The following is a 25,206-nucleotide window of genomic DNA, read 5'->3' on the forward strand; positions in this document are numbered from 1 at the left end:
CGCGTATGGTGTTTACGGCTCGAGACTATCTTGAGTGGGAGTACATTCAATAATCATGTAAAAGATTAGTGGCAAAGTTCGATATAGGTTGTTCACAGGCTCAAAGGCCACTCAGGAGCCAGTGGCACCTGTGCATTCCTTGTGGCTTTTATAATAATCTTTTTGATGGTCTACCTAGATCCCCTTGATCAGCTGGAGCGGAAGCGACCGGATCGATTTTATGTCTTACAAATGTACACAGACGCAGAGTCTGACCGACGCAGAGTCTGACCGCAGCAGAGTGGCCTCGATGGAATTCAGCCTCCGTATACTATGCTCAACCGCGACAAGGATCGCCTCGGTCGCAGGATTAGGCAGAAAGGCGAGTGATGCAATCTTGCTGAATTTATGCCCTCGAATGTACTCCGGCCACCGGGTAAGCTCAAGCCAGGGTGAAGTCTCGGTCTCATCATGGTGGGTTGGTACAATCTTATCTTTAGCCTTTGCAAGCCCGTCCGAGCGGAGGGGCGCTGAGTTGACCTGGGATTGAATAAAGTCTGCCTTCGTTATTTCTAGTGCTGGTCGGATCCGTCGTTCATCCGCGATAGGTGTAACCACGAAGGAGCTACTATAGATGCCAGTTTTGAATAGTTGCTGGCATTTCACAGGCTGTAGCTGAGCACAACCCGCACGTTTTAGCCGTCCCCTCTGGCTAGTGAGGTTGGGATGTTTCTCACGGTGATGGTTCCGGATGGTAGAGTGGTGGAGAGCTATATAAATGCAGTGTTTTTCTGGACATCGATAGCCATTATAGACCGGCAATCCATCAATAGGTCGAGCATCTGGAGATGGGATGTGGAACGGCTCAATGTCGGGATTCCAGGGGCCGAACTTTATCGCTTCAGTGTATATAGCTGCCCTCTGTGCGCTAGATCTGGCATATGGATCATATGGTATGTTGGCCGGCTAAGTGACTCAACTTATGATTAGGGGTCACGGCCCACCGGCAGGTTTTGCAGATCCAGATCCGGTGGGTGGAATTGTAGTGGAAGAGCTCTACAAGAGTATCTATGATATCAGTGTTGCTAGGAGGCTGGGTGAGAAAAAAGCCTAAGACCTGTAGGATTTGTAAGGTAAGTTGGTAAACAGTGGAGAAGAGATTTTTCTATGGATCGTTAGCACAATTGTGAGAACGAAGCCACTGAATATGATAGCTCCGATAGCTTGATATAGGCCAATATTCAGGCGAGAAACCGCATTGAGCCCTGGGTGCGCCGCGGACCAGGGTATAGGTTCTCTTTGCCCGTTCTCTTTCACTTGGTGATCCGTTATGCGGCAAATGAATTTACATTCGAACGCTGCTCCACTGCAAAGGCACTTAAGTACCGGAACTTGGTTCCCAAGGGTATAGACACCAATTACTATCCTCCTCTGCACATTTATAGATTGATCGCATTTTGGTTGCATAGTGGGTGGTGGACGAGGATTCTGAGGTATTTTCGCCATTGGTCGGCGATGGCTAAGCACTGAGCCTACCGATCTCGGAAGACGCAGAGCTAGAGATTCGTCAATTTTCTTAGCACAATTAGTCCTTGCGCGACAACGTTATTACAGTTATGGCGTTGAAATGGAGATTGAAGGAATCACAACTTTGCCTTAGCGGGTGTTATTTCGTGTTCTCTTGATACGTATAGGAGATAAAATACAGCGACCGCTGCCATATCACATACGGCACCTGCCGGGTCGGGCGGCGGAATACGGAGTAGGATTCAGCAGCAATGCGTCTGACCCGCATTTATGGCCTGACTACTCACGCCATCCGTGCCACTTTCTCATATGACATTGGTCCTCTCAATTCCCTCGACAGCCTAACTCGCGATTAAGAAGAAAGAGGGAAAAGCTGCACAAGCACCTATAATGCCAACCCTTAAAGCTGACTCTCCGGAGAATAAGGGGTCGGAGACTGGGATTGACCAGAGCATTGTAGAAGTTGTTGCTAGGTGAGAACGGACAAGCTCCACCAGCGATAGCGATAAGTGCTGATATTCAGAGCAGTCTCCATTTGAGTACAGATTATAGTGACTTGGATATCAAATGTGGTGAATTTATTAAGGCCCATAGAAACATTGTATGTCTTAGATCAAAGTGGTTCAGAAACGCTTGCTCGGAAAGATTCATGATAAGGGATTTTAGAATCGTTCTATGAGTTCAACGATGACACAAGCCTCTAGCAAACCTTGAAACCAATTGATCTACATGATAGAGGTGCCGCTAATGTGAAAAAATGGTTGGAATATATATACACGGAGAATTGTATTATTGAACCTTTCTCGTCCCCATCGGCAAATACTTTGGCCCATGCCCCTGGAGCCCCTGACTTCTGCCCAAGTACCGCAAACGATTCGATAGAGGGCGGTCTAAATCACAATTATTTCCTCAAACAGAGGAAGATATATCTCCTATTACGAAACCTCGGCGACAGCCTTCAATGACAACATAGGGAAGCTCCCGGGATTGTCGATAATTGACAGGCCAACTTCAGTTTTTGACTTCCTTGTAAAACATATAATTGAGCAAAGAGAGGTTTTGAAGCCTGTTTTCGACCTATCAGGCTGGTGCTCCATGCTACTTTCATATCCGCATGTATGGTGAAGCTTATTATCTGATGATTCATGACTTGAAATCGAAGGCCAAGGATAGATTCCTCAAAGCTCTCATGATTTGCACCGATCGGAAATCTCTTGAGATTGTAATCGACGAACTTTATCAATAATCATGCAAAATATTACAGTAGAATTCGAAAACAGATTACCCCTCGGACACACTGGCTTTCTTTCGCAGCGCCCCAGCTCAGATCGCGCTAGGCTAGATTGGCTAGTCAAAGTCCAAACTATCCTTTCTCAATGTATTTCTGGTAGATCATCATAATTACCGTAATTACTGGCTTCGTCCAGACGCTAACCCATGCTTTGTTTCTCGATCCGTACGTCCGCTAATACTTCTTTAACCACTTAACTAACGACCCCTGTTTAGTCGTCAGAGCGGGTTGGATTTCCGTCCTCTGATGAGTCATTACAATTTACCGTATTCTCCCATGAAAATCTTTAGTGGGACCTTGAACGGGGTGGGGAAATCTAGTAGTCTGGCTTGATCTACGCTCACTCTCTCTGTGAAGGCTGTGCTACTGTTGTAAAATGACTACAGTATCCCTACTGGGCCAAAAAGCTCTCGTTTGCATCCTCGAATAGCTGCTACCCTATTCCACCTTCCTTCCGCTAGTATCATCTATCCATAGCTGGTACCGCCCGTTGAATCATTAGTCCGCTTTGTTAAGATAGATGCTTGTGTGTGCTTTAAGTCTAAGATTATGCTACTTGGCCGATACAAAATCCCAGTCTCTCGCTAGCAGCACCTGCGCTTGGTGGATTTTGGCCTCCTCCGCGTCCTCAAAGTATTTGTGAGCCGACAACTGCCCGCTCTTGTCTGACCGGTGGAAGTAGGGAGAATCCACCTCGCAGTGCGTATATGTGTCGGGCAATTTGCCTTCGTACAAAAACGCTCGCACATGTTTCGCAATGCACACCGACGGTACTGCAACAGAGCAATGGCCATACCCTTTGACCTCGACGATCTGCGAACCCTCGAATGCCTCATTCGCAGACCACGCAGCTATGAGGGGGCACACGGGGTCGTAAGTTGTCGAAAGTATGAGCAGCGGATGTGTGGTCTTCACACTTTTGCGTGGCACATAGGAATGTGTCTTTGGTACAGCCCAGTGTTGCCGCACGTAATAATTTTTGTTTTGCATAGGGCTGAACAGACTATGGTTGAATAAGGGCACGATTTTATCTAAGAACGTCTGTCTGTCTCGAGGCCAATGCATCGGGCCACTAATACCGTCGTTCAGGGTGATAAACTCGTATGCTTCACGGTTCCAATCCCGAATCTCCTCAACTCCATATGCTAGGAATGCATCTGTCGCATTCCCTTGGATCAGTCTGTACATATTATCCGCAAGTGCAGCCCACATTGAAGGTTTGTGCAGGGCCTCGAGAAACCCCTGGTACCAGACCTTCTCATAGTCAAGCAAGCCGTAAACGGAGTTGTTGATGTATACACTGACGGGCTGATCTCGAAGCGTATCTATGTACGAGAGCACGGTGTCACGCAATTCCTCTTTGGATGCTGCCAACAAGGCCAGGGAGCAGTTTTCTGCTCCGCCGTTGATGCACTCGTCAAAGAAGCCATCGAGCACCGTGTCCGTGTCGATTAGTGACTGTGCTTCAAAAAGACCTTCGTACCACTCGAATTGATCTATGACCCCATCAATGATAACGCGCTTTGAACGTTCGGGAAATAGCCCTGCATATGTCTGACCTAGCAGACTGCCATAACTGAATCCCCAGTATATCATGTCTTGCTGGCCCAGAGCATCAAGAATGCTGTTCATGTCGGCGGCGGTCTGGGGAGTGTTGAGATACTTGGCATACTCGCCCATCGTGTCAGGACATGCCTTGGCAAAATTCTGCGCCCACGCATAGACTTCGGGGCTATCGCCTATTACATGTAGAGATCGAACGCGGGACAATTTCTGTCGGGTCCTATCGTCCGGATAGCAAGAGGCTATTGGTGTCGAGCTATTGACCCCGCGAGGGTCGAATGAGAGTAGGTGGAAACCTTCGCCGACCACGGCCTTCAGCTGCTCTCCTCGGCGGTAGAGAAACTCAAAGCCGCTAGCTCCAGGACCACCAGGGTTTAAAAGGAGATTTTGGGTCGCGCTGTTGCCTCGCATGCGAACAAGTGGGATGGTAAAGGTCCTATCTCCCGGGAACCCCAGATCGAATTGGTCCATAGGAACATTAATACTGCTGCATTCAAGGGGATTGCCCTTAAAGCTCCCACAGGACTGCCAGCTGATGAGCTCTTCATTGTATTTGAGGGACGCTGATTCAGTCGTCGATGGCAATATGCCCAGCCAGCCATGCAAAATAATGTAAAAGCATGATAAGAAAGATGGAATAATGACCCAGAACTTGGAACGCGAAACTGTTCTTTGCTGAGTCCATGCCAAGTCTCCCAGTATATGCTTCTCATCCATGACGTATTTGCCGGTGGGGTGTATAATCGAATGGCCCGGTTGCAGAGACGTCTTCCCTTCAAAAGGTCAGAATTTGTTGAGTCAAGCTGGAAGAGAAAGAATGGTATGATGGTTTGCGCTACTACTAGTGTTAAATAGCGAGCGAGCGAGCGAGACAAAGTCACATGAGCAGGGAGCGACTTCCCCGCTGCACTAGGTGGGCGCTGATATTGGACTCGCTAGGACCACCTTTTGCCTACTCAGATTGAGAAAAATTTCAATTATAATATGTCGCTTTGACGAGGGTAGTCATTCTGGAAATAAAAAAGGTCTATTGTTAGGAACGATATATTTACCTTAAGACAGATTAGTGTGGTCTCGGGTACGGTTCGAGAAACAAAGCGTGAGTGCCCAGAGAGGGTAATCAGTTTTCGAATTTATTGTTTGTCCACAGGCCATGATTACGGTAATTTTAGTGATCTACCAGAAGTACATCATGAAAACAAATGGTGCCAATCTTAGTTTGATCCTCTGTCTTGGCGCCGCAGGGTCACCTAATCGTGGAGGTCACAAAACGCCCCTCCTTGGGCTGGGGAGAAGACCAGGGCGTTTGGAATGCACTTCATACGACGCAAATCCATTCAACTATGGCATCGACATCTTTTCGCGGTAATAACTACGGGTTTCAGTTCGGAGACAACCGTGGCTCGATCAATGCGGAATTCCATCTCCCGCCGGGTAAGTCAGGAACCAGAGATCCTCGACTAGGTCGACTTACTAATAATCGCTCCCCCTCCCAGAGCGACCGATAACCCCGCCTAGTCCTCTATCGACTGTGCCATTCCCGCGTGATCTAGATTTTGTCAGCCGTAGCACGCTGCTCAACAAGATCCAGGAAAAATGCTCAGTGCCAGGATCGCGGATAGCGTTAGTCGGCCTCGGTGGCGTCGGGTAAGTGTAGCCGTCCAGTAGGTACCTGGCTTATTACTCATGACTGAAAGGAAATCGCAACTTGCCATCGAATACTCGTACCGGGTTCGATCCAAATCTCCCGCGATATGGGTTTTCTGGGTCCATGCGAGCAATAAAGCCCGATTCGAAGAAAGTTTCCGGGATATAGCAGACCAGGTTAAAATCACGGGGCGTCAAGATCCGCAAGCCAATATATTCATACTAGTCGAAAACTGGCTCCGGGATGAAAAGAGAAGAAGATGGATTCTTATTCTTGATAATCTCGATGATGATGAGTTCCTTCGCAGGTCTCCGGAGACAGGACAGGGAGACGCGAAGAACAGTCTATTGAACACCTCCACAAAGCCACTATCGGAATACCTCCCTAGAAGCTTGAATGGATCTATCATTATCACGAGTCTGACTCGAGAAATTATATTGAAATTGGTCGATTACAAGGACCTTATTGAAGTTACACCGATGGAAAAGTCCGAGGCGCTAGAGCTTCTGCAAAGAAAGCTTGGGCATTCAGAGGATATCCAAGAGGGTCGAGAATTGGTGGAGGAGCTCGATTTTATGCCACTGGCGATCTTACAGGCAGCAAGCTATATTAAGAATCGAGCACCTAGTTGTTCGGTATCCCAGTATCTGAGATACTTCCAAAAGAGTGACCGTGAAGCAATCAAGCTTCTTAAAACCGAGGCTGGTCACCTATACCGGGACTGGGGGGCGAAGAACTCAATATTAGCGATATGGCAAATATCATTTGATTACATTCGCCGAACAAAACCGTCAGCGGCAAGTTTACTTTCTCTCATGAGCTTTTTCGATCGGCAAAGGATTCCAGAAGAACTTCTTCGGGTACAGCCCGAGAGCAGCCATTTCTTAAGGTTGGAGAATTTGAATGACTCTAGTGATGATGGGAAGATTTCCGGATCTGATTTGATCGATGATTTTGAACATGATATTGCAACTCTCCGGAGTTTTTCGTTTATCTGTCTTAGCACAAATGGCATTTCTCTCACTATGCATCGACTAGTGCAACTGAGTACACGTTCATGGCTGAAAACTTATGGTCAAACGGAACAATGGAAGGAAAAATTTATCAGTATCCTCTACCACAAGTTCCCCGCTGGCTAATACGAAAACTGGGATGTATGCCGACCGCTATTTCCTCATGTGAAAGCGGCGATGTTGCAGCGGCCAGAATCAGATGATACTCTACGAAATTGGGCTACGCTGCTTTATAACGGTGCATGGTACGCGTTGCGTAGCGGTATTCTCACGGACTTGAGGGATATGGCGTCGGAATCAAGGAAACAGAGGATAAAACTGCTGGGTCCAGATGATGAAGAGACCCTTGATAGCACTGCGATGCTAGCAACAGCATGGTGCCTTGAAGGAAATTGGAAGGAAGCCGAGAGGCTCGAGGTGGAGGTGATGGAGGCGCGCAAGGCGAAGCTTGGCAATGACAATCTCTCCACCCTGACCAGTATGGCCAATTTAGCGTCGACATACAGGAATCAGGGCCGGTGGGAGGAGGCTGAGAGGCTCGAGATGCAGGTGATGGAAGCTCGCAAGATGAAGCTTGGCGACGGACATCCCTCTACGTTAACCAGTATAGCTAACCTAGTGTTGACATGCAAATGTCAGGGCCTATATGATGAAGCCGAAAGGCTCGAGGTGCAGGTGATGGAGGCTCGCAAGGCGAAGCTCGGCGATGACCATCCCTCCACACTGACGAGTATCGGCAATCTTGCTTTCACCTGGAAATCTTCAGGTCGTAATGATGAAGCCATCCATTTGCTATGAGATTACTTAACGAAGCAGAAGCAAAAAATAGGCGTCAACCATCCGAATACCTTATCTAATTCTGAGATAATGTTGGAATGGGAAATGGAGGGCCTTAATATGCATGCCTAGAAAGCTAGATACTTCAGTATCAGATGTTTACCTAGCAATTCTGCTTTATGTGTTACTTTCCAACAAATCTTCCTCCTCAGATTGATTTCATGACTATTAATCGAAAATAGTTGAACCTACCACTCTAATGAACCTCGCTTCCAAAAGATTGAGGTTGAACAGAAAGAGAGTATTAGCCAAGGGTCTGCGCGATGCTAGCATTTTTGGCAACAGTAAGACAGTTATATAGATTACTTCGCACCACGTGATACCAGTTTTCTGTATCTCACGTGCTCCACCCTGTTCGACCCCATGTGACATTCCCCTCGTGTGAGGACGTGTGGCCTGCGTCACCTCCTCGCGTGCTCGAGGGGGCTTGGCGCGTGTCGTGGCGCTCCTTCATGAGTGTAACAATTGAAGCCTTCGGTGTCTGGCACGTGACCAAGCACGTGGCCCAGACAGCCGCTCATGTAGATAGTTACGACGGGAGCTTCTCTCCTTCTCTCCTTCTCTTCTTCTCTCTCTTCAGCTAAATACCTTCGTTCAATACTACTGCTATCTTTCAAAGCATCTGAGTCCTTACAAATCCCGCGAGCGTACTCAATGAGTGTGCCACCGCCGCCAGCTCTCCGGAGTACGGATTCTGTTCTGCTCTGGCGCCCAGTGTGACAGGGAAAGTCTTCAGTTTCAGTTTTCGATAACGAGGTGGCTGCTTCTCGATCGCCACTCCAAATCCAACCAGCTCGTTCCGCGCCGAACTGCGGACCGCGATCCGCATGACTCCACCTGCTTCGGTCTGTGTCTCTGGGGTTTCATGACCATCGCCCTGCGCACGTTCCTCCCATGGTGCCAATGTGAATGGGTTGATGGTCTCCAGTGTTTCCATCTCGATGCTTTTCAGCGCGTCTGCGACCTGATACAAGGGCGACCGGTGGTATCTTCTGAATTTTCTGATATGAGCTGTATTCCTGCGGAGGGGATTGGTTGCTGGTAGATTATGCATGTCTGTCTACATCTTCACAGCTCGTCTCCAGAGCCGGTGTTGCCCTGTGGCGATGTGAGCCTCCGCTTCCGCTACGCTGGTCGCGACTGTGAGGAATGTCCCAACAATCGCTTGCGCTCCGACTCGTTGAACCCGGTTGATCGGCCCGATGTTCTTGTTCTTGAAAGTGTGCATCCAGACATTGGAGACATAGTCCACCACCGGGGCCAAGAAACATAAAGTAGCTTCGGCAGGCCTACTTGCATAGACCACTACCCCAGTTTTTCACCCAATAAACGAGGCTTCTGGCCTTTTGAGGTGGACAAAGCCTCTCGCCCTGGGTGTCTCTCAGTTTACTCCTTAAGCATACATCACGGGCCAATCAACTAGGACGACACCGCTTCAACCAGCTTAGCTGATCTCAGGCCCTCAGTGCGAGTGAGGTAGTTGATTCCCGACTCTTTGTACACTGACACGCGCATCCGTCCTCTCGGGCCATACAGACAGTCTCTTAACAGGCCCCGACCCTGTCGCAGTGGCTGCCATTGTGCAGGCTCCGTCCGGCAGTGTACGTCGGCCACTTTCCACTAACCAAGCTTGTTCCCTGATGTCTGAGCAGGATTGATGGTTTGCCCGTGGCAACGCCTTTACGAGGTCCATTATTTGCCACCCGCCAAATACCAATCCCTTCCAGAACGCCCGTATTTCTCCCAGGAGGATGCCCGTGTCTTGATGGTGTTTGTGTCAAGAAGAGGAGCTGCGTCAAAGGTTGCCCGTGGCCAGGCCTTGACGAGGTCTTTCCAGGTGGTCTCTTCGAGTCTTAACGAATTTGAGTCTTAACGAGGTCTGTTCGATATTAGCTTGACTGCCTGTGTCACCGGCATGAGAATAGAAGCTCGTCACCTGGTAGTAACTACTATAGAAATATAATTATCTCTTAGCTACGTGGCCAATGGCATATGCTTACAGTGTGACGTTCGTAGTAGGAGCGTTGGTTAGAGTTATCTATCGTACAACAAATTGCCAGTAATTATGTTCACCTTTTTCTCTGATTGGAACCAAAAGCCTGTATATTTCTCATGTGCAATCACCTTAGGGCTTCTACTCCTCGCCTTTCAACAGCGGTTTGTCAAACTTCAGATCCCACTTTCTAAGATTGTGAAGGGCATCGCCAGACACCCCGAAAATTTATGGCTCATGCTACTAACCGGAGAAGACGGCTCAGAATGAAACCGAATCAGCGGACAGAGCTACATCCACCTATGTTGATTGGCCACCGTGGATCACTCGGCATCAAAAACTGCTTTTGCACTTGCCTGATTGCCAGCTGCCTAGCGAGTAAAAGTTATGACTCGGTCGATTCGTCACCACATCGTGGCTTAGCTTCGAAAATGAAACTGAATTAATGGGCATGGTCTCCTTCGTATGATCTGACTGGCTAATTGGAACAGGCTCCTCATTGGTATTCGCCATGAATTCATCTCGAACATGAATTTATCTCGATATTTTTCCAGGGGGTTGGTCGATACTCGGAAAATTCATGGCTCAGCCTCAGCTTCCTACGAGACTTGCGACCCAGTAATTTTGAACATTGTTTTGGAATCAAATAAGTGGGCGCGACCATGGTCGTCTGTCTCTATTTGCTGATATAAATGTAGGGCTCAACACTCCAACGACGTGCAAGAATCTAGAACATAGCAAGGAAAAATCACGGCTCAGCTAAAGAGTGGCTCTCTTTTCGAGATCGAAAATGAACTTAAATCAATGGACAGGGCCACGGTCGTCTCATTTGAATCGCCCCAATGAACGCCAATGTCAGCATGACGGCGAGGTGCAGGAGTCTAACACAGGGCAAGGCAGAATTACGGCTCAGTCATTGCTGCGCCTCCAAGAGGGCATGAAACCAATTCAGTGGACAGGGCCTTTCCTACTTCTTGCGATTGGCCAGAATCAACAGAGTCGCTGTCAACCATGATAATTTACTCAGCAATGCCCATTGCCTCGTCCAATTCTGATAAGATCATCATCTCGGCTGACAGGGTTCTGCGCCCTGTTCGTGTTCTCAGCTGCGGCTGACAGAATGAAGCGGACATTGAGGGGCCAGGATGGCGATCTTGGATAATTGGGGTTTAGTTTAACGGCTCAGTCGTGCGCCCGAGGATTTGCAAGGACGAGTTTTCAAATTGATTAAAGGCCAGGGGCCTCGTTTACATGTTTTCACTGGTGTAAGGACTCAGATGTTTTGAAAGATAGCAGTAGTATTGAACGAAGGTATTAAGCTGAGAGAGAGAAGAGAAGAGAAGGAGAGATGCTCCCATCGCAACTAACTTACATTTGGATATAACAGGACAGAAAGGATGAAATAGGCCATCTACTATCTGCAACGTACTAACCCCCATCCCGGGGACATGAAATGCCCTGTGTGATGAAATGCCCACCTGGTACCTGCACATTCGAGCACCGCTACTCCCAGGCTAACTTACAGCCAAATTAATTTTTCAATTGAGCGGTGCTAACATACAGTTTATCTGAAGCTTGGAGAAGTGTAAGAATATGGGGTGACCCGCGGCGAGTAAATTTCCCGGGGAACTGATAGAACACATCGCACAGGCCAAGCCTATATTGGCCATAGATCGGGACCTGACCTGTCACACCGCTGCCATTATCTAAACACCAAAGTGGACGTAGGGGATCCAGTGGCTGTTCAGAAGCCTTTTTTCTGGAGTCCCCACGTTCAGATGAAAGGCCTTTCTTGTGTCCTGCCCGTGTCAATATGTCCGGCGCGCAACTCTCGAAGGGCCCGGTGCAGTCCTCGGCAAACCGCTACGTCCGTCATCCCTTCATCCCGTAGGGTCTCGTAGAGCACCCTCGCCACATCCACACAGTGCTTGTCTGAGACTTCCCAGAGCGTCCCAACAACGTGTCGGAAACCAGCTAGTTGGAAGGCGCTGACAAGATGGACTCCCTCATCTGCCAGCCTATTCGCCGTGTTGGCGCCAGTAGAACAAGCAGAGAGATATCCGAGAAACGGCGGGTTTTCATGGAGCTTATAGTCACGGAGGTCGTCAACAGTTAAGGGGTCGGTGGTCCAATCCTCGAGAAGTAAACGACTTTGCGAAGGCTCTGCTGGATCTGACTGCCCGTGTCCTGCGAAATGGAATACCCTACACCCCTGTAGGTGTTTCAAAATATTCTCCTTACGATGTGCTGTCCTAATTGGTTTTAACTGAAGTGAGGGACAGAGGTCGTCCAACATTTCGATCTCCTTTTCAGCATATGGAAGGGCTTGACTAGTGGTTAATCCGGGTGTTTGGCCCATAGCAACCAGGAGAGCATGGTCTGATAGGGGCCCTGCGGGTTGGCGAATATGGTGTCGACGCCCAAATATCAACGACTTGATCGAAGAAGCATACGAGGACATGACTCGATCCAAGACAGTCTCAGTGGATCCCCGCGTATGGTATCCTGCTGCATGAAGTGGTAGTTGGCTCAGTATGCCAGTGGGAATCCACCACACTCGAGGCCAATTGTTATCAGAAACAGGGTTGTTGAAACCGAGTGCTTCTAGAACCGGACGACTGACGCTATCCCAGAGCCACTCCAACAGTGATGTTGTGTAGGAAGAGGCAGCAAGGGAAGATGATAACAGACTTTGGGTCCGCTCCTGGACATCTTTCATTTTCAGGTCAGGTAATTCCAATACCCTAATGCGAGCGCGTTCAATGAGAAATGCATCACAGCGATAAGAGCTTAAATTAATGACGACGATAGGGTCTGGATCTGCTGCGGCCATCAACTCATCTGGAGTCGGCGGAAGAAGAAAGTTGTGGAAACCAGACTCTGCGCGAATATTCTTCAGGGTCTCGCTTAATTTCTGGTCCGCGTCACGACGTAGTGATGCTTGAGACTCCCATGATGGCATAGTATCAGTCGAACTAAGAATTGCTTTTTGATCTACTGGGGAATCTAGCGTGTCTCGAAGAGACATGAATTCGTCTGCTAGATCAGGGTGCTGCTGCTTGAGATCAGAAATATCTCCGCGCAATTCAAGTAATAGACCAGCAATGACGCCGCGACCGAGTTCAAGAAGTTTCAAAGTATGATCAGCTTTTTTGCCGGCATTGAGAGCAGTAGCAGCTGCCATAGAAGCCAGGCCGGCAAAGGCCCCAAGCATGCTCTGCTTGTCTGTGTGTTTCAAGGATCGTGGGCTCACAGCAGGGAGCAGGTCTACAGCCTCTTGCAGCAACCGGCTAGATTCTTCCCAATTCGCCTGCGAGGCCAGAATTCGTGCAGCATTTTGGGCGGGGCGGATACGAATAGACGGAGCGGCATTACAACAATTCCAGCTTTCTTTGTAGGCTGATAGGGCGCGGTTGAGGTCGTCCATTGATCCGGTCCGGTCAGATCGCGTATTAAGCCGGTTACCAAGGTTGTTCAGCCGACGGGCTCGGTCTGGGTGGTCTTCAGGTGTGGTATTCACTGCCATATCCACAACTTCGATAGCATGGTTAAGGTCATCCATCGATCCAGTCTGCTCAAATCGCTTACTGAGGTGGATACTAAGGTTATTCAACCAACTGGCTCGGTCAGGATGGTCTTCAGGCGTGGAATTCACTGCCATATCTGTAACTTCAACAGCACGGTTGTGGTCGCCCATCGATCCAGTCCGCTTGAATCGTCTACCAAGCAAGATACCAAGATTACCCAGCCGACGGGCTAGGTCTGGGTGGTCTTCAGGCGTGGAATTCACCGCCATATTCATAGCTTTGATAGCACGGTTAAGGTCGTCCATCGATCCCGTCCGTCCGAATCGCCTACCAAGCCATATACCAAGGTTGTCCAGCCGACGGGCCCAATCTGGGTGGTTTTCAGGCGTGGAATTTACTGCTACACCTGCAACCTCGACAGCACGGTTAAGGTCGTCCACTGAACCCATGCGCTTGAATCGCGTACCAAGCCAGATACCAAGGTTGCTCAGCGAAGCGGCTCGGTCTCAGGTGGTCTTCAGGCGTAGCATTCACTGCCATATTGGTAACTTCAACAGCACGGTTGAGGTCGTCTATCGACCCAGTTCGCTCGAATCGCCTGCCAAGCCAGGTACCAAGATTTTCCAACCGACGGGCTCGGTCAGGATGATCTTCAGGCGTGGAATTTACTGCTATACCCGCAACTTCGACAGCATGGTTGAGGTTTTCTATTGATCCAGTACGCTCGAATCGCGTACCAAGCCAGGTTCCAAGATCGTTCAACCAACCGGCTCGGTTAGGATGGTCTTCAGGCGTGGATTTCACTGCCATATCCACGAATTCGACAGCATGGTTGAGGTCGTCCATCAATCCAGTCCGCTCGAATCGCCTACCAAGCCGGTTGCCAAGGTTGCTCAACCGATGGGCTCGATCAGGATGGTCTTCAGGCGTGGAATTCACTGCCATATCCACAACTTCGACAGCACGATCAAGGTCGTCCATCGACCCAAGCCGCTCAAATCGCCTACCAAGCCGGTTACCAAGGTTGTTCAATAAACTAGCTCGGTCTAGGTCATCTTCGGGCGTCGAATCCACTGCCATACCCGCAACTTTAACAGCACGGTTGAGATCGTCTATTGAGCCAGTCCGCTCGGACCGTGTATTAAGCAAGATACCAAGGTTACTCAACTGACGGGCTCGGTCCGGGTGGTTTTCAGACGTCATATTCACTGCCATATCTGTGACTTTGACAGCACTGTTAAGGTCGTCCATTGATCTGGTCCACTCGAATCTCGTACTAAGCCAGGTGCCAAGGTTGCTCAAACGACGAGATCGGTCTGGGTGGTCTTCAGGCGTGGATTTCATTGCTATACCCACAACTTCGATAGCACGGTTCAGGTCATCCATCGATCTGATTTGCGCGAATCTCATACTAAGCCAGGTACCAAGATTACTCAACCAATCGGCTCGGTCAGGATGGTCTTCAGGCGTGGAATTTACTGCTATACCCGCAACTTCGATAGCACGGTTGAGGTCATCCATCGATCTGGTCTGCTCGAATCGCGCACCAAGCCAGATACCAAGATCATTCAACCAACCGGCTCGCTCAGGATGGTCTTCAGGCGTGGATTTCACTGCCATATCCACAACTTTGACAGCATGGTTGAGGTCGTCCATCGATCTGGTCCGCTGAAATCGACTACCGAGCATCGTGACAAAGCTGGCCAATGTGGAAACGTATGGTGCAGCATTTGTTGTGTCTTTTGTCGGACGATTAGCCTCTCGTTCACCGAAGATGCTATTTTGGCGATAATTCTCTCCTATTCCTGCTGCAGTATTCGAACAATTATAGGGAACAATTTTCGTTCTAGGGGGGATTGAAAATGGTACAACTACGAGATATTCAGTGAATATCGAGAATAAATAACCCCCTGACACACAAGACTTTCTTTTCCGAAATCTCCCTCCCTACACTAACTTTAGATTTCCGGGGCCTTTGTTGAGTACTATCGCTAGCCGTATATAGCCTAGCGCCCTCTAACCGGGGCGCAGGGTAGTGACGAGCTTGCTGAATCACGCAGACTCTTGTTGAGCAGGCGGGTAACAGTGTGGTCAAGACCAGGCTTTCTTGCCGAATCTGCAGTGACCACGTCAGAGACAGCTTTTATGCACACCAAGAACCAGATCAGCCAGCCACGGGCCATATAATGAGGGCACCGACCTACCATTTTCTTCTGGCTTAATGCAAGCAACCTTGACACGGCCACTAGGCACAATGTCACTCACTAGTCTACTGCTCAACCATCCTATTCCCCGAGAATCCATTGAGCTCGGCCGTCTTGTTCTGGACCCCAAGTACCCTGACCAGGACTTCTGCCAGCCGTCCTTTCCAGCAGATCCCAATGACCAATCGTTAGACGCCAGAAATCCCATCGCCCCTCCGTTCATCCCTGACGTGGCCACTCAACGGGTTGAGAATTTCCACGAAGTCCTCCAACGAAGCCGGGGCACACAACTAGAGCTGAGACTGCTGAACCTGCTCTCGGTCGCGCCCTCGGCCCCAACTAGCTTCTCAGCGACCGTCACCGCCACGCACTGCGTCACCCACCACCTACGAAATGCTAGCGCTTACTTCAGTGCCGCATGCCGGCAGACCAGGGTGCGTGCCTGGTTAGACAAGGAATCACGGCGTTCCTCCAGCACTGTATACCTCGTTTGTGGGTTCAAGACAATGATCGACGGCCGCGTGGATTTGGAGCGCCACCGCGAAACCAACCTCGGCATGACCGCATCCCTACCCGCAGCAGTGATCACTAGTGCGGCTGGCGTGCCGGCCCCCATCCCCCCTAGTCTCGGGCCTCGATATCTCGAGCAGCATATCGCTGGTAAAGTCGTCCAATGAGGGGGTCGGATACACGGCTATCGGGGAACAGGTGTTCGCGGTCCAGTACCGCAAAATTCATTTCTCGTGGTTTACAACGCAGAAAGTCGATAAAGCCTACCTGGAAAAGGGTAACCGATGGATATCATACCTTGCCGTCAGGGCGGGGCAGCCTGAAGGAAATGCCAATGATGGGGTAGATGCAGAAGTTTCCGATCCCCTTGCACTGCCAGACTTGATGGGTACGTATGAAAGTTCTGAGTTGGACGGCGAGCAAATTCTTTATCGGGTGGATGCAGATATTGGAAGAGAATGAATGAATTCTCATCCTCTCTAGCAGACGTGAGAAATAATTCGTCTTGTGCAATGAACAACGCATACTATTTAGAAGTTGTAATCCTTTACGAAACCCCTAACATATATGCCAATATTTATAGGCGGATTATATTGCCAATTTTGCACTATGTAGAATCAGCAAGGTCTTCTGTCTTTTGAGTTAAATAATAAATGTAGTGGGGCAAACAAGAGAAGAATGACTGGACAGGAAAGTGACTTCCAGCTAGGTAGAATGTTCGCAAATGGTAATAAAGTGACAAGGCTGGTGACGGCCGCAATGCATCTTATCATTTGGAACAACTGGAATCTCTAATTGGAGGATGGCTTGATTCGAATTTTAACGTTGAACGTCTCCCAGTCGGCTTTCAGGGCACCGCGAGCCGGAAGAGATTTTGCGAGCCGGCTCGTGTTGAGGAAGCTCAAGAGATCCTCCAAGTTCTGAGCCCACATCTCACCGTCACCGCCCCGTCTGCCGTCTTCCATCTCCTTTAGCCCCTGGAGCCTGAGCGAGTCAATATTCGTTGGAGGATCGGACACGAAGACCTTTAATGTATCAACAACGGGAATACCGCCCTGCGCTGATACTCGCATTTCTGATGCGATCTCCATCCAGAACAACGCGTCCTCGTGGTCGCCCGGATGGAGGATGCGATAAGGTTCGCCTCGTGGAAAAACGTGCTCGATGCCGATCTCTGCACCGCAGTCCAGGACTACACAGCCCAAGGGTCGGCTGGACTGATTCTTAATTGCGATGCGGAACATGGTCTTCTCGGGCACCTCATAAACTCCTGGCACCCACTCTCCGATCTCCGCAGGGGGGAACCACCGTCCCGACACGCTCTGGCCCTCAGATACAGTATCTACCTCGACTCTGATTAAACCGGATGGTGTGCCGGGCCCTATGTCTGGATTGGCCAGTTCTTTTGTAATTCTGAACCTCGTAAGGTGTTCCAGGCGACGTATGACTGCCCTCATACTGTCAGCGTTCGCGGCCGGCAGTGATTTCAGAGCGTTTTCGATGACCGCAGTGAGATTGCCCGACCAGTCGCGGATTTTGAAATTGCCGCTATCGTCGACGGAGATGGTGAAGAATGGGCTGCTATTGTCTTCATTGACTTTAAGCCAAGTTCGGTCGCCATGAAGTTGATCCCATTCTTTTTTGAAATTAACCCTCAAATTTTCGTCAGGTGTGACAAAATGGACTGTGGACTTTTTCGCGATGGGCAACTTCTGCAGAACAGCAGCGCACCCATCCTCAATATCATCCCAACGCACCCCACACGGCAAGATGAAAAGCGCGAGGGATGTCGCCGGCATCACTTTTTTTACTTGGACTCGGCCAAGGATGTCGGTGTCATCAAACCTCTTGCCAAGGTCGAAGCCCCAGGGCAGGATGGCGTACTCAGACTCTTCTTCCACTCCATGAAGCTTTCCACCAGATAGATACACTAAGCGGTCAATAGGTACTCTGTACGGCTCAACATGCGCTTTTCTGACTGCTAAAGCGTAGACACGCGACCGGAGCTTCTTGCTGAAGAAGAATCTGTCTCTGTCTCCTACGAGGTACGGAGTCTGGTTTCGACTGCTGTCTTGCACCTTGGCACAGATCCGCTCGTAGATCGCCTGCGAGGAGATTTCCACGGGGCTGTTACGAAGAATACTCAGAAGCCAGTACGTTAGGATACCGTGGGTATAGTCTTTATCAGTCGTCTCCTTGGCCGTCTCGAGCTCTTGGCACGCAGCAAGAACCACGAAGCCCTGTGGAGTGTGCATCCACGATGGCTGGCGTCCGAATTTCATGATACTGTCTATAGTCCTGGGTAGATCTCGTTCCGGGTCTGATTTGTATATATTCGGAATGCCTCGAGTTTCGCCAATCTCTGGATCGTCGTCACCCCGAATAGCCCCGCCAGAGTGGCAACAGTCAAGGATTACCGTCACAACTAGACCGGCGTCTACCATAGCTTGTAGAAGAACACCTATCTCGAGGTCTCGTAGGTAGTTTCCGCCACGGGTGATGTCACTTGGCACAAGAGCTTCATCCACAGCGTCAGCCCCGCCGTCCTTCAATTCTGGGAAAATGGTCGTAGCGCGGGCCCCGTGGCCGGAAAAATGGATATAGATGAAGTCACCCCTCTTAGCACCCCTGGGTACTTTCAAAGCGTCAACCATATTATCATAGGAAGCATCTCGGTAGCTGTCCACAGGAAGCTGTGACAAATATTTTCGTCCTGGGCAGGGGGCGAGCAACTTCGTTATGTGCTGCGGGTCGACCTTGATTGTGTCGACAAGGTATTGCTCAACTGCAAGGACGTCGTTGACACAACCATGAAGGATTTTGTACTCAATTTTATTGCCTCGACCGTCGTGTCGTGGTGTGGTTATGGGCTGTTCGGGATGCTCGTAATAGTCAACCCCTATCAGCACCGCCCATTTATCAGGCACCCTGTCAACCTGGCTCATGGCTAGAGATGGCGGTGAAATCGATTGTTGAGGTAAGCTGCCTCCAAGTGAATTTCAGAAGGAAATAAGCGGGGAACTAATAGGCGAATAGAATACTGTGTGGACTAGTACGGAAAGGAACGAATGACATCGACGATGTCTAACCACAGTAAATCCATCGAGATCTAGCCATCTATAGGACTCCTCGGTTAAGTGTTCATCCGAGTCCCTCCACGCTATTCATAGGGTACTCAGGCCTGCGTCCATGTTCGTAAGAGCTCTCGTGTCTTTTTGCATCTCGATACGCCAGATTAATGGTGTGTGAGCAGTTGCATTGCGGAACGAGATTGCCGTCCCGAGGCTTGGCGGACCCCATTTCTCTTAGAAGGAAATCCAACTAGAACTCAAGAGCGTACGATAAGTCGTACAACACATAGATAGAGATACCCCTGGAAGATCGAATTAGAAGACAGAATATACACAGGAAAGAACCCCAGCTGAAGCGCAAAGTCGTGGATCGTAGAGGAACCGAGGGCGCGACCGAGTGCAGGCTGTGCAGGCTCAGCTGAGCACATCAGGGATGGATGGGGGTATGATCGGGATTTGTGGCGTCTAACGATTGGTCTCCTGGATGCGTTTGGAAGGAAGGCTGGCAGAAGTCCTGGCCAAGGTACTGGGGGGTCGAGGAAAAGGGGGCCGAGCCCGATAGACTCTTGGGGAATATGACGGTTTAGCAGCAGGCTATTGACTGGTGTTAGGTCTGGTGGCCGTGTCAGGGTCACTCGAAATTCAAGGCCAGGCGAGATGTTCAGTTGGTGTTTTCATTATATGATCCATGGCTGGCTGGTTCGGTTCTAGGCAAAAATGGAAAAGGTGTCTGACCGTAGATTTGGTGTGGAAGCCTGGAGCTGGCCCCGCAGTACTGCACGCGTCGCTGTACGCGCCACTGTACGCGCCTGACCCTGTATGGTCTGTCAAATTAGATACATCTGTGACTCGCCATATATCCCTTGGTTATATCAGCTTAAAACTGCCCATGTCACAGTCCGTGTTTGGACCAATCGTTCCGGATACCACAATAACCACACTAATGGCAGCAAATTATTCGGCTGACATTGGGCTCTTCAATGTCGAGGCGGAGATGGCTTCGTTACTACGAGACATGAACGATGAAGAACTTTGCTCTTTCGCAGAGTTGCAAGAAGAACCCGCAAATGACGATCAAATTGAATTATATATCTACATCTGTTTCCTCATCTTCACTAGGACATATTCAACTGAGCACCTTCAACAAGCCATTCGGCGAATAGAAGGATGGATTACAGAAGTACCGATAGGCTACCCCGATCGTGCTCGACGATTTCAAATTCTCGACATGACGTCCGCTTGGATGAGCCAGATCAGGATCATCTCAGAAGACGTTGAAAATATGGTCTCCAGGAATCGGTAAGCCGCAGTTTATTAAACTCTCCATGAGATCACAATGGCGTTGTTGCCAAATCCTTGCTTGCGAGAAGCGTAAAGAAAGAAATTGTCGAAGGGTAACGGCTCTAGTTAGAAAGACCAACGGCTGACATATACATAACGATCAAGGTACAGCCAGGGGTCCACATACGACGAAATAGACATCCAAGTAGGTCGCGCAGCACAATTAGCTGAAAAGTATCGGCGAACTGGCGTCATAGGAGAGCTCGAGAATGCCATACGTATGATGGAAGACATCGTACATATTATACCAGACGTTACGGCGTTGGTCAACCTTAGTATCTGGCTTGATACACGATTCGAGCGGACTGGATCGATGGACGACCTCAACCGTGCTATCGAAGTTACCAATATGGCAGTGAATTCCACACCTGATGACCACCCTGACCGAGCCGATCAATTGAATAACCTTGGTGTCCGGCTTAATACACGATTCAAGCGGACCGGATCGATTGACGACCTCAACCGTGCTGTCGAAATTGCGGATATAGCGGTGGACTCCACACCTGAAGACCACCCTATCCGCGCCAGGGGGTTGAATAATCTTGGTGCTTGGCTTGGTAGGCGATTTGAGCGGACCGAATCGATGGAAGACCTCAACCGTGCCATCGAAGTTACCAATATGGCAGTGAATTCCACACCTGAAGACCACCCTGACCGAACCGATTGGCTGAACAACCTTGGTATTTGGCTTAATGCGCGATTTGAGCGGACTGGATCAATGAACGACATGACCTGTGCTGTTCAAGCTGTGAGCATGGTAGTGGCCTCTACACCTGAAGACCACCCTGACCGAGCTGGTCGGTTGAATAATCTTGGTACCTGGCTTGGTAGGCGCTTTGAGCGGATCGGATCAATAGACGACCTCAACCGTGCTGTCGAAGTTGTGGATATGGCAGTGGATGTCACGCCTGACGACCACCCTGGCAGAGCTGGTTGGTTGAATAATCTTGGAAACTGTCTTGGTTGGCGATTCGAGCGGACTGGATCGATGGACGACCTCAACCGTGCTGTCGAAGTTGTGTTTATTGCAGTGAAATCTACACCTGAAGACCACCCTGACCGATCCGGTTGGTTGAATAATCTTTGTAGCCAGCTTGGTAGGCGGTTTAAGCGGACTGGATCGATAGACGACCTTAACCGTGCTCTTGAAGTTGAGGATATGGCAGTGGACGCTACGCCTGACGACCACCCTGACCGAGCTGATCGGTTGAAAAACCTTGGTAGCCTGCTTGGTAGGCGATTTGAGAGGATTGGAATGATGGACGACCTCAACCGTGCTATCGAAGTCACCGATATGGCAGTAAATTCTACATCTGATAACCACCCTGCCCGAGCTGGTTGGTTGAACAATCTTTGTAGCCAACTTGGTAGTCGATTCGAGCGGACTGGTTCAATGGACGACATCAACCGTGCTGTCGAAGTTACGAACAGGGCAGTGGAGTCTACACCTGAAGACCACCCTGACCGAGGCGCCTGGTTGAACAATCTTGGACACTGGCTTGGTGCGCGATTCAAGCGGACCGGATCGATGGACGACCTCAACCGTGCTATCGAAGTCACCGATATGGCAGTGGAGTCTACACATGAAGACCACCCTGATCGAGCTGATCGGTTGAAAAACCTTGGTAGCCTGCTTGGTAAGCGATTTGAGAGGATTGGAATGATGGACGACCTCAACTGTGCTATCGAAGTCACCGATATGGCAGTAAATTCTACATCTGATGACCACCCTGCCCGAGCTAGGAGGTTGAATAATCTTGGAAACTGTCTTTGTATACGATTCGAGCGGACTGGATCGATGGACGACCTCAATCGTGCTATTGAAGTTACCAAGATGGCAGTGAATTCCACACCTGAAGACAACCCTGACCGAGCTGGGATGTTGAATAGTCTTGGAAACTGTCTTGGTTGGCTATTCGAGCGGACTGGATCGATGGACGACCTCAACTGTTCTATTAAAGTTACCAATATGGCAGTGAAATCCTCACCTGAAGACTGCTCTAGCCGAGCCACGTGGCTGAATAATCTTGGTGTCTCTCTTGGTTTGCGATTTGACCGGACTGGATCAATGGAAGATCTCAACCATAGTATTAAGGCCGCGGAGATGGCTGTGAATTTCAGGCCTGAAGACCACCCTGACCGAATCGGTTCGGTGAATAATCTTGGACTCCAGCTTAGTAGGCGATTCGAGCGGACTGGATCGATAGACGATATCAACCGTGCTATCGAAGTTACCGATATCGCAGTGAATTCCACACCTGAAGACAACCCTGACCGAGCTGGGATGTTGAACAATCTTGGGCACCAGCTTAGTATGCGATTTGACAGGACTGGATCAATGGACGACATCAACCGTGCTATCGAAGTTACCGATATGGCAGTCAATTCTACACCTGATGACCACCCCAACCGAGCTGGTTGGTTGAATAACCTTGGAAACTGTCTTGGTCGGCGATTCCAGCAGACTGGATCGATGGACGACCTCAACTGCGCCCTATCGGCCTATAAAGATGGCTGGAATTGCCGTAGCGCTGCTCCGTCTATCCGCATCAGCCTAGCCAAATATGCCGCCAGCATTCTGGCCTCGCGGTCCAATTGGGACGAATCGAGTCAGTTGCTCCGAGAGGCTGTGGACCTGCTTCCTGCCGTGAGCCCACGGTCCTTAAAGCACACCGACAAGCAGGAAATGCTCGCAGCCTTTGCTGGCTTGGCTTCTATGGCCGCTGCGGCTGCTCTTAATGCTGGAAAAACAGCTCATCACGCCTTGCAACTTCTCGAACTCGGTCGCGCCATTATAGCTGGCCTGCTGATAGAAATGCGCGGGGATATCTCCGATCTCAAGCAACAGCACCCTGATCTGGCAGATACATTCGTATCTCTTCGAGACGAGCTAGATTCGCCAGTAGATCGAACAATAACTTTGAGCTCCACTGATCATACGTTATCCTGGGAGTCTCAAGCATCTCGACGCCGTGACGCGGACCAAAAATTTAGCGAGACCCTAGCAAAGATTCGTGCCAAGACAGGCTTCCACAACTTTCTTCTGCCGCCGACCCCAGATGAGTTGATGGCCGCAGCAGATCCGGACCCTATCGTCGTCGTCAATTTAAGCTCTTATCGCTGCGATGCATTCCTTGTCCAACGCACTTATATCAGGGCATTGGAATTACCCACCCTCACACTACAAGAGGTCCAAGAGCGGACCCAAGAGCGGACCCAAGATCTGCCATCAACTTCCCTTGCTGCCTCTTCCTACACAACATCACTGTTGGAGTGGCTCTGGGATAGCGTCAGTCGTCCGGTTCTAGAAGCACTCGGTTTCAACAACCCTGTTTCTGATAACAATTGGCCTCGAGTGTGGTGGATTCCCACTGGCATACTGAGCCAACTACCACTTCATGCAGCAGGATACCATACGCGGGGATCCACTGAGACTGTCTTGGATCGAGTCATGTCCTCGTATGCTTCTTCGATCAAGTCGTTGATATTTGGGCGTCGACACCATATTCGCCAACCCGCAGGGCCCCTATCAGACCATGCTCTCCTGGTTGCTATGGGCCAAACACCCGGATTAACCACTAGTCAAGCCCTTCCATATGCTGAAAAGGAGATCGAAATGTTGGACGACCTCTGTCCCTCACTTCAGTTAAAACCAATTAGGACAGCACATCGTAAGGAGAATATTTTGAAACACCTACAGGGGTGTAGGGTATTCCATTTCGCAGGACACGGGCAGTCAGATCCAGCAGAGCCTTCGCAAAGTCGTTTACTTCTCGAGGATTGGACCACCGACCCCTTAACTGTTGACGACCTCCGTGACTATAAGCTCCATGAAAACCCGCCGTTTCTCGGATATCTCTCTGCTTGTTCTACTGGCGCCAACACGGCGAATAGGCTGGCAGATGAGGGAATCCATCTTGTCAGCGCCTTCCAACTAGCTGGTTTCCGACACGTTGTTGGGACGCTCTGGGAAGTCTCAGACAAGCACTGTGTGGATGTGGCGAGGGTGCTCTACGAGACCCTACGGGATGAAGGGATGACGGACGTAGCGGTTTGCCGAGGACTGCACCGGGCCCTTCGAGAGTTGCGCGCCGGACATATTGACACGGGCAGGACACAAGAAAGGCCTTTCATCTGAACGTGGGGACTCCAGAAAAAAGGCTTCTGAACAGCCACTGGATCCCCTACGTCCACTTTGGTGTTTAGATAATGGCAGCGGTGTGACAGGTCAGGTCCCGATCTATGGCTAGACCTGGCTACGACCCTCCGCATGGGTCCCTACCCCAGAACCTCGAACCTCCCCTCTTGAGGGGAGGTTCCAACCTTCCGACCCTCAACCTACCCTGAGGATCGTTGAGGTTCAGTATGCGGACCCTCGGCGACCCTCAACGACCCGCATTTGCATAAATTTTCGACGCCTTACCTCTTTCGGTTGGATAAAATTGATGATTCATCTATGTTTTTTATAGCTGTTCCGTCAATTTGTAGATATTTTACTGAATACTCCATCAATATAGCGAATTATAAATAAATATTCATGTAAAAGTAAACCGTAGACATGGTCACCCACAGATTACAAGTAATATTTGATGATATCGATATAGGGGGTGGTCAGTGGCGGTTGTCGACAAAAATGCATGTAAAGTTGTAAATATATATATTGCAGATAGTGTAACCTATGTGTATCTTCATTTGTAGAACC

The 25,206-nt window shown here is 49.8% G+C and overlaps 6 protein-coding genes across 6 annotated transcripts; 2 read left to right on the plus strand and 4 right to left on the minus strand.

Annotated features, from left to right (window-relative positions):
- Window positions 1-3,349: 3,349 nt before the first annotated feature.
- Window positions 3,350-5,077, minus strand: N7533_012906 (alpha/beta hydrolase; the record flags this gene model as incomplete). Its single annotated transcript, XM_057109556.1, has 1 exon — window positions 3,350-5,077. The coding sequence occupies one exon, from the start codon at window positions 5,075-5,077 to the stop codon at window positions 3,350-3,352; it is 1,728 nt and encodes a 575-aa protein (XP_056954657.1).
- Window positions 5,078-11,625: 6,548 nt separating this feature from the next.
- Window positions 11,626-13,683, minus strand: N7533_012907 (CHAT domain-containing protein; the record flags this gene model as incomplete). Its single annotated transcript, XM_057109557.1, has 1 exon — window positions 11,626-13,683. The coding sequence occupies one exon, from the start codon at window positions 13,681-13,683 to the stop codon at window positions 11,626-11,628; it is 2,058 nt and encodes a 685-aa protein (XP_056954658.1).
- Window positions 13,684-13,804: 121 nt separating this feature from the next.
- On the minus strand, window positions 13,805-15,067 carry N7533_012908 (tetratricopeptide repeat protein; the record flags this gene model as incomplete). The annotated part of the gene is made up of 1 exon (XM_057109558.1): window positions 13,805-15,067. The coding sequence occupies one exon, from the start codon at window positions 15,065-15,067 to the stop codon at window positions 13,805-13,807; it is 1,263 nt and encodes a 420-aa protein (XP_056954659.1).
- A 565-nt stretch (window positions 15,068-15,632) lies between these two features.
- On the plus strand, window positions 15,633-16,259 carry N7533_012909 (uncharacterized protein; the record flags this gene model as incomplete). The annotated part of the gene is made up of 1 exon (XM_057109559.1): window positions 15,633-16,259. The coding sequence occupies one exon, from the start codon at window positions 15,633-15,635 to the stop codon at window positions 16,257-16,259; it is 627 nt and encodes a 208-aa protein (XP_056954660.1).
- Window positions 16,260-16,883: 624 nt separating this feature from the next.
- Window positions 16,884-19,037, minus strand: N7533_012910 (uncharacterized protein; the record flags this gene model as incomplete). Its single annotated transcript, XM_057109560.1, has 1 exon — window positions 16,884-19,037. The coding sequence occupies one exon, from the start codon at window positions 19,035-19,037 to the stop codon at window positions 16,884-16,886; it is 2,154 nt and encodes a 717-aa protein (XP_056954661.1).
- A 1,690-nt stretch (window positions 19,038-20,727) lies between these two features.
- N7533_012911 (uncharacterized protein) lies at window positions 20,728-24,642 on the plus strand (the record flags this gene model as incomplete). The annotated part of the gene is made up of 1 exon (XM_057109561.1): window positions 20,728-24,642. The coding sequence occupies one exon, from the start codon at window positions 20,728-20,730 to the stop codon at window positions 24,640-24,642; it is 3,915 nt and encodes a 1,304-aa protein (XP_056954662.1).
- Window positions 24,643-25,206: the final 564 nt, after the last annotated feature.

Source organism: Penicillium manginii, assembly GCF_028828005.1.
Source record: "Penicillium manginii strain IBT 31320 chromosome Unknown utg000009l:1.0-3297300.0:1.0-3298630.0, whole genome shotgun sequence".
Taxonomy (NCBI): domain Eukaryota; kingdom Fungi; phylum Ascomycota; class Eurotiomycetes; order Eurotiales; family Aspergillaceae; genus Penicillium; species Penicillium manginii.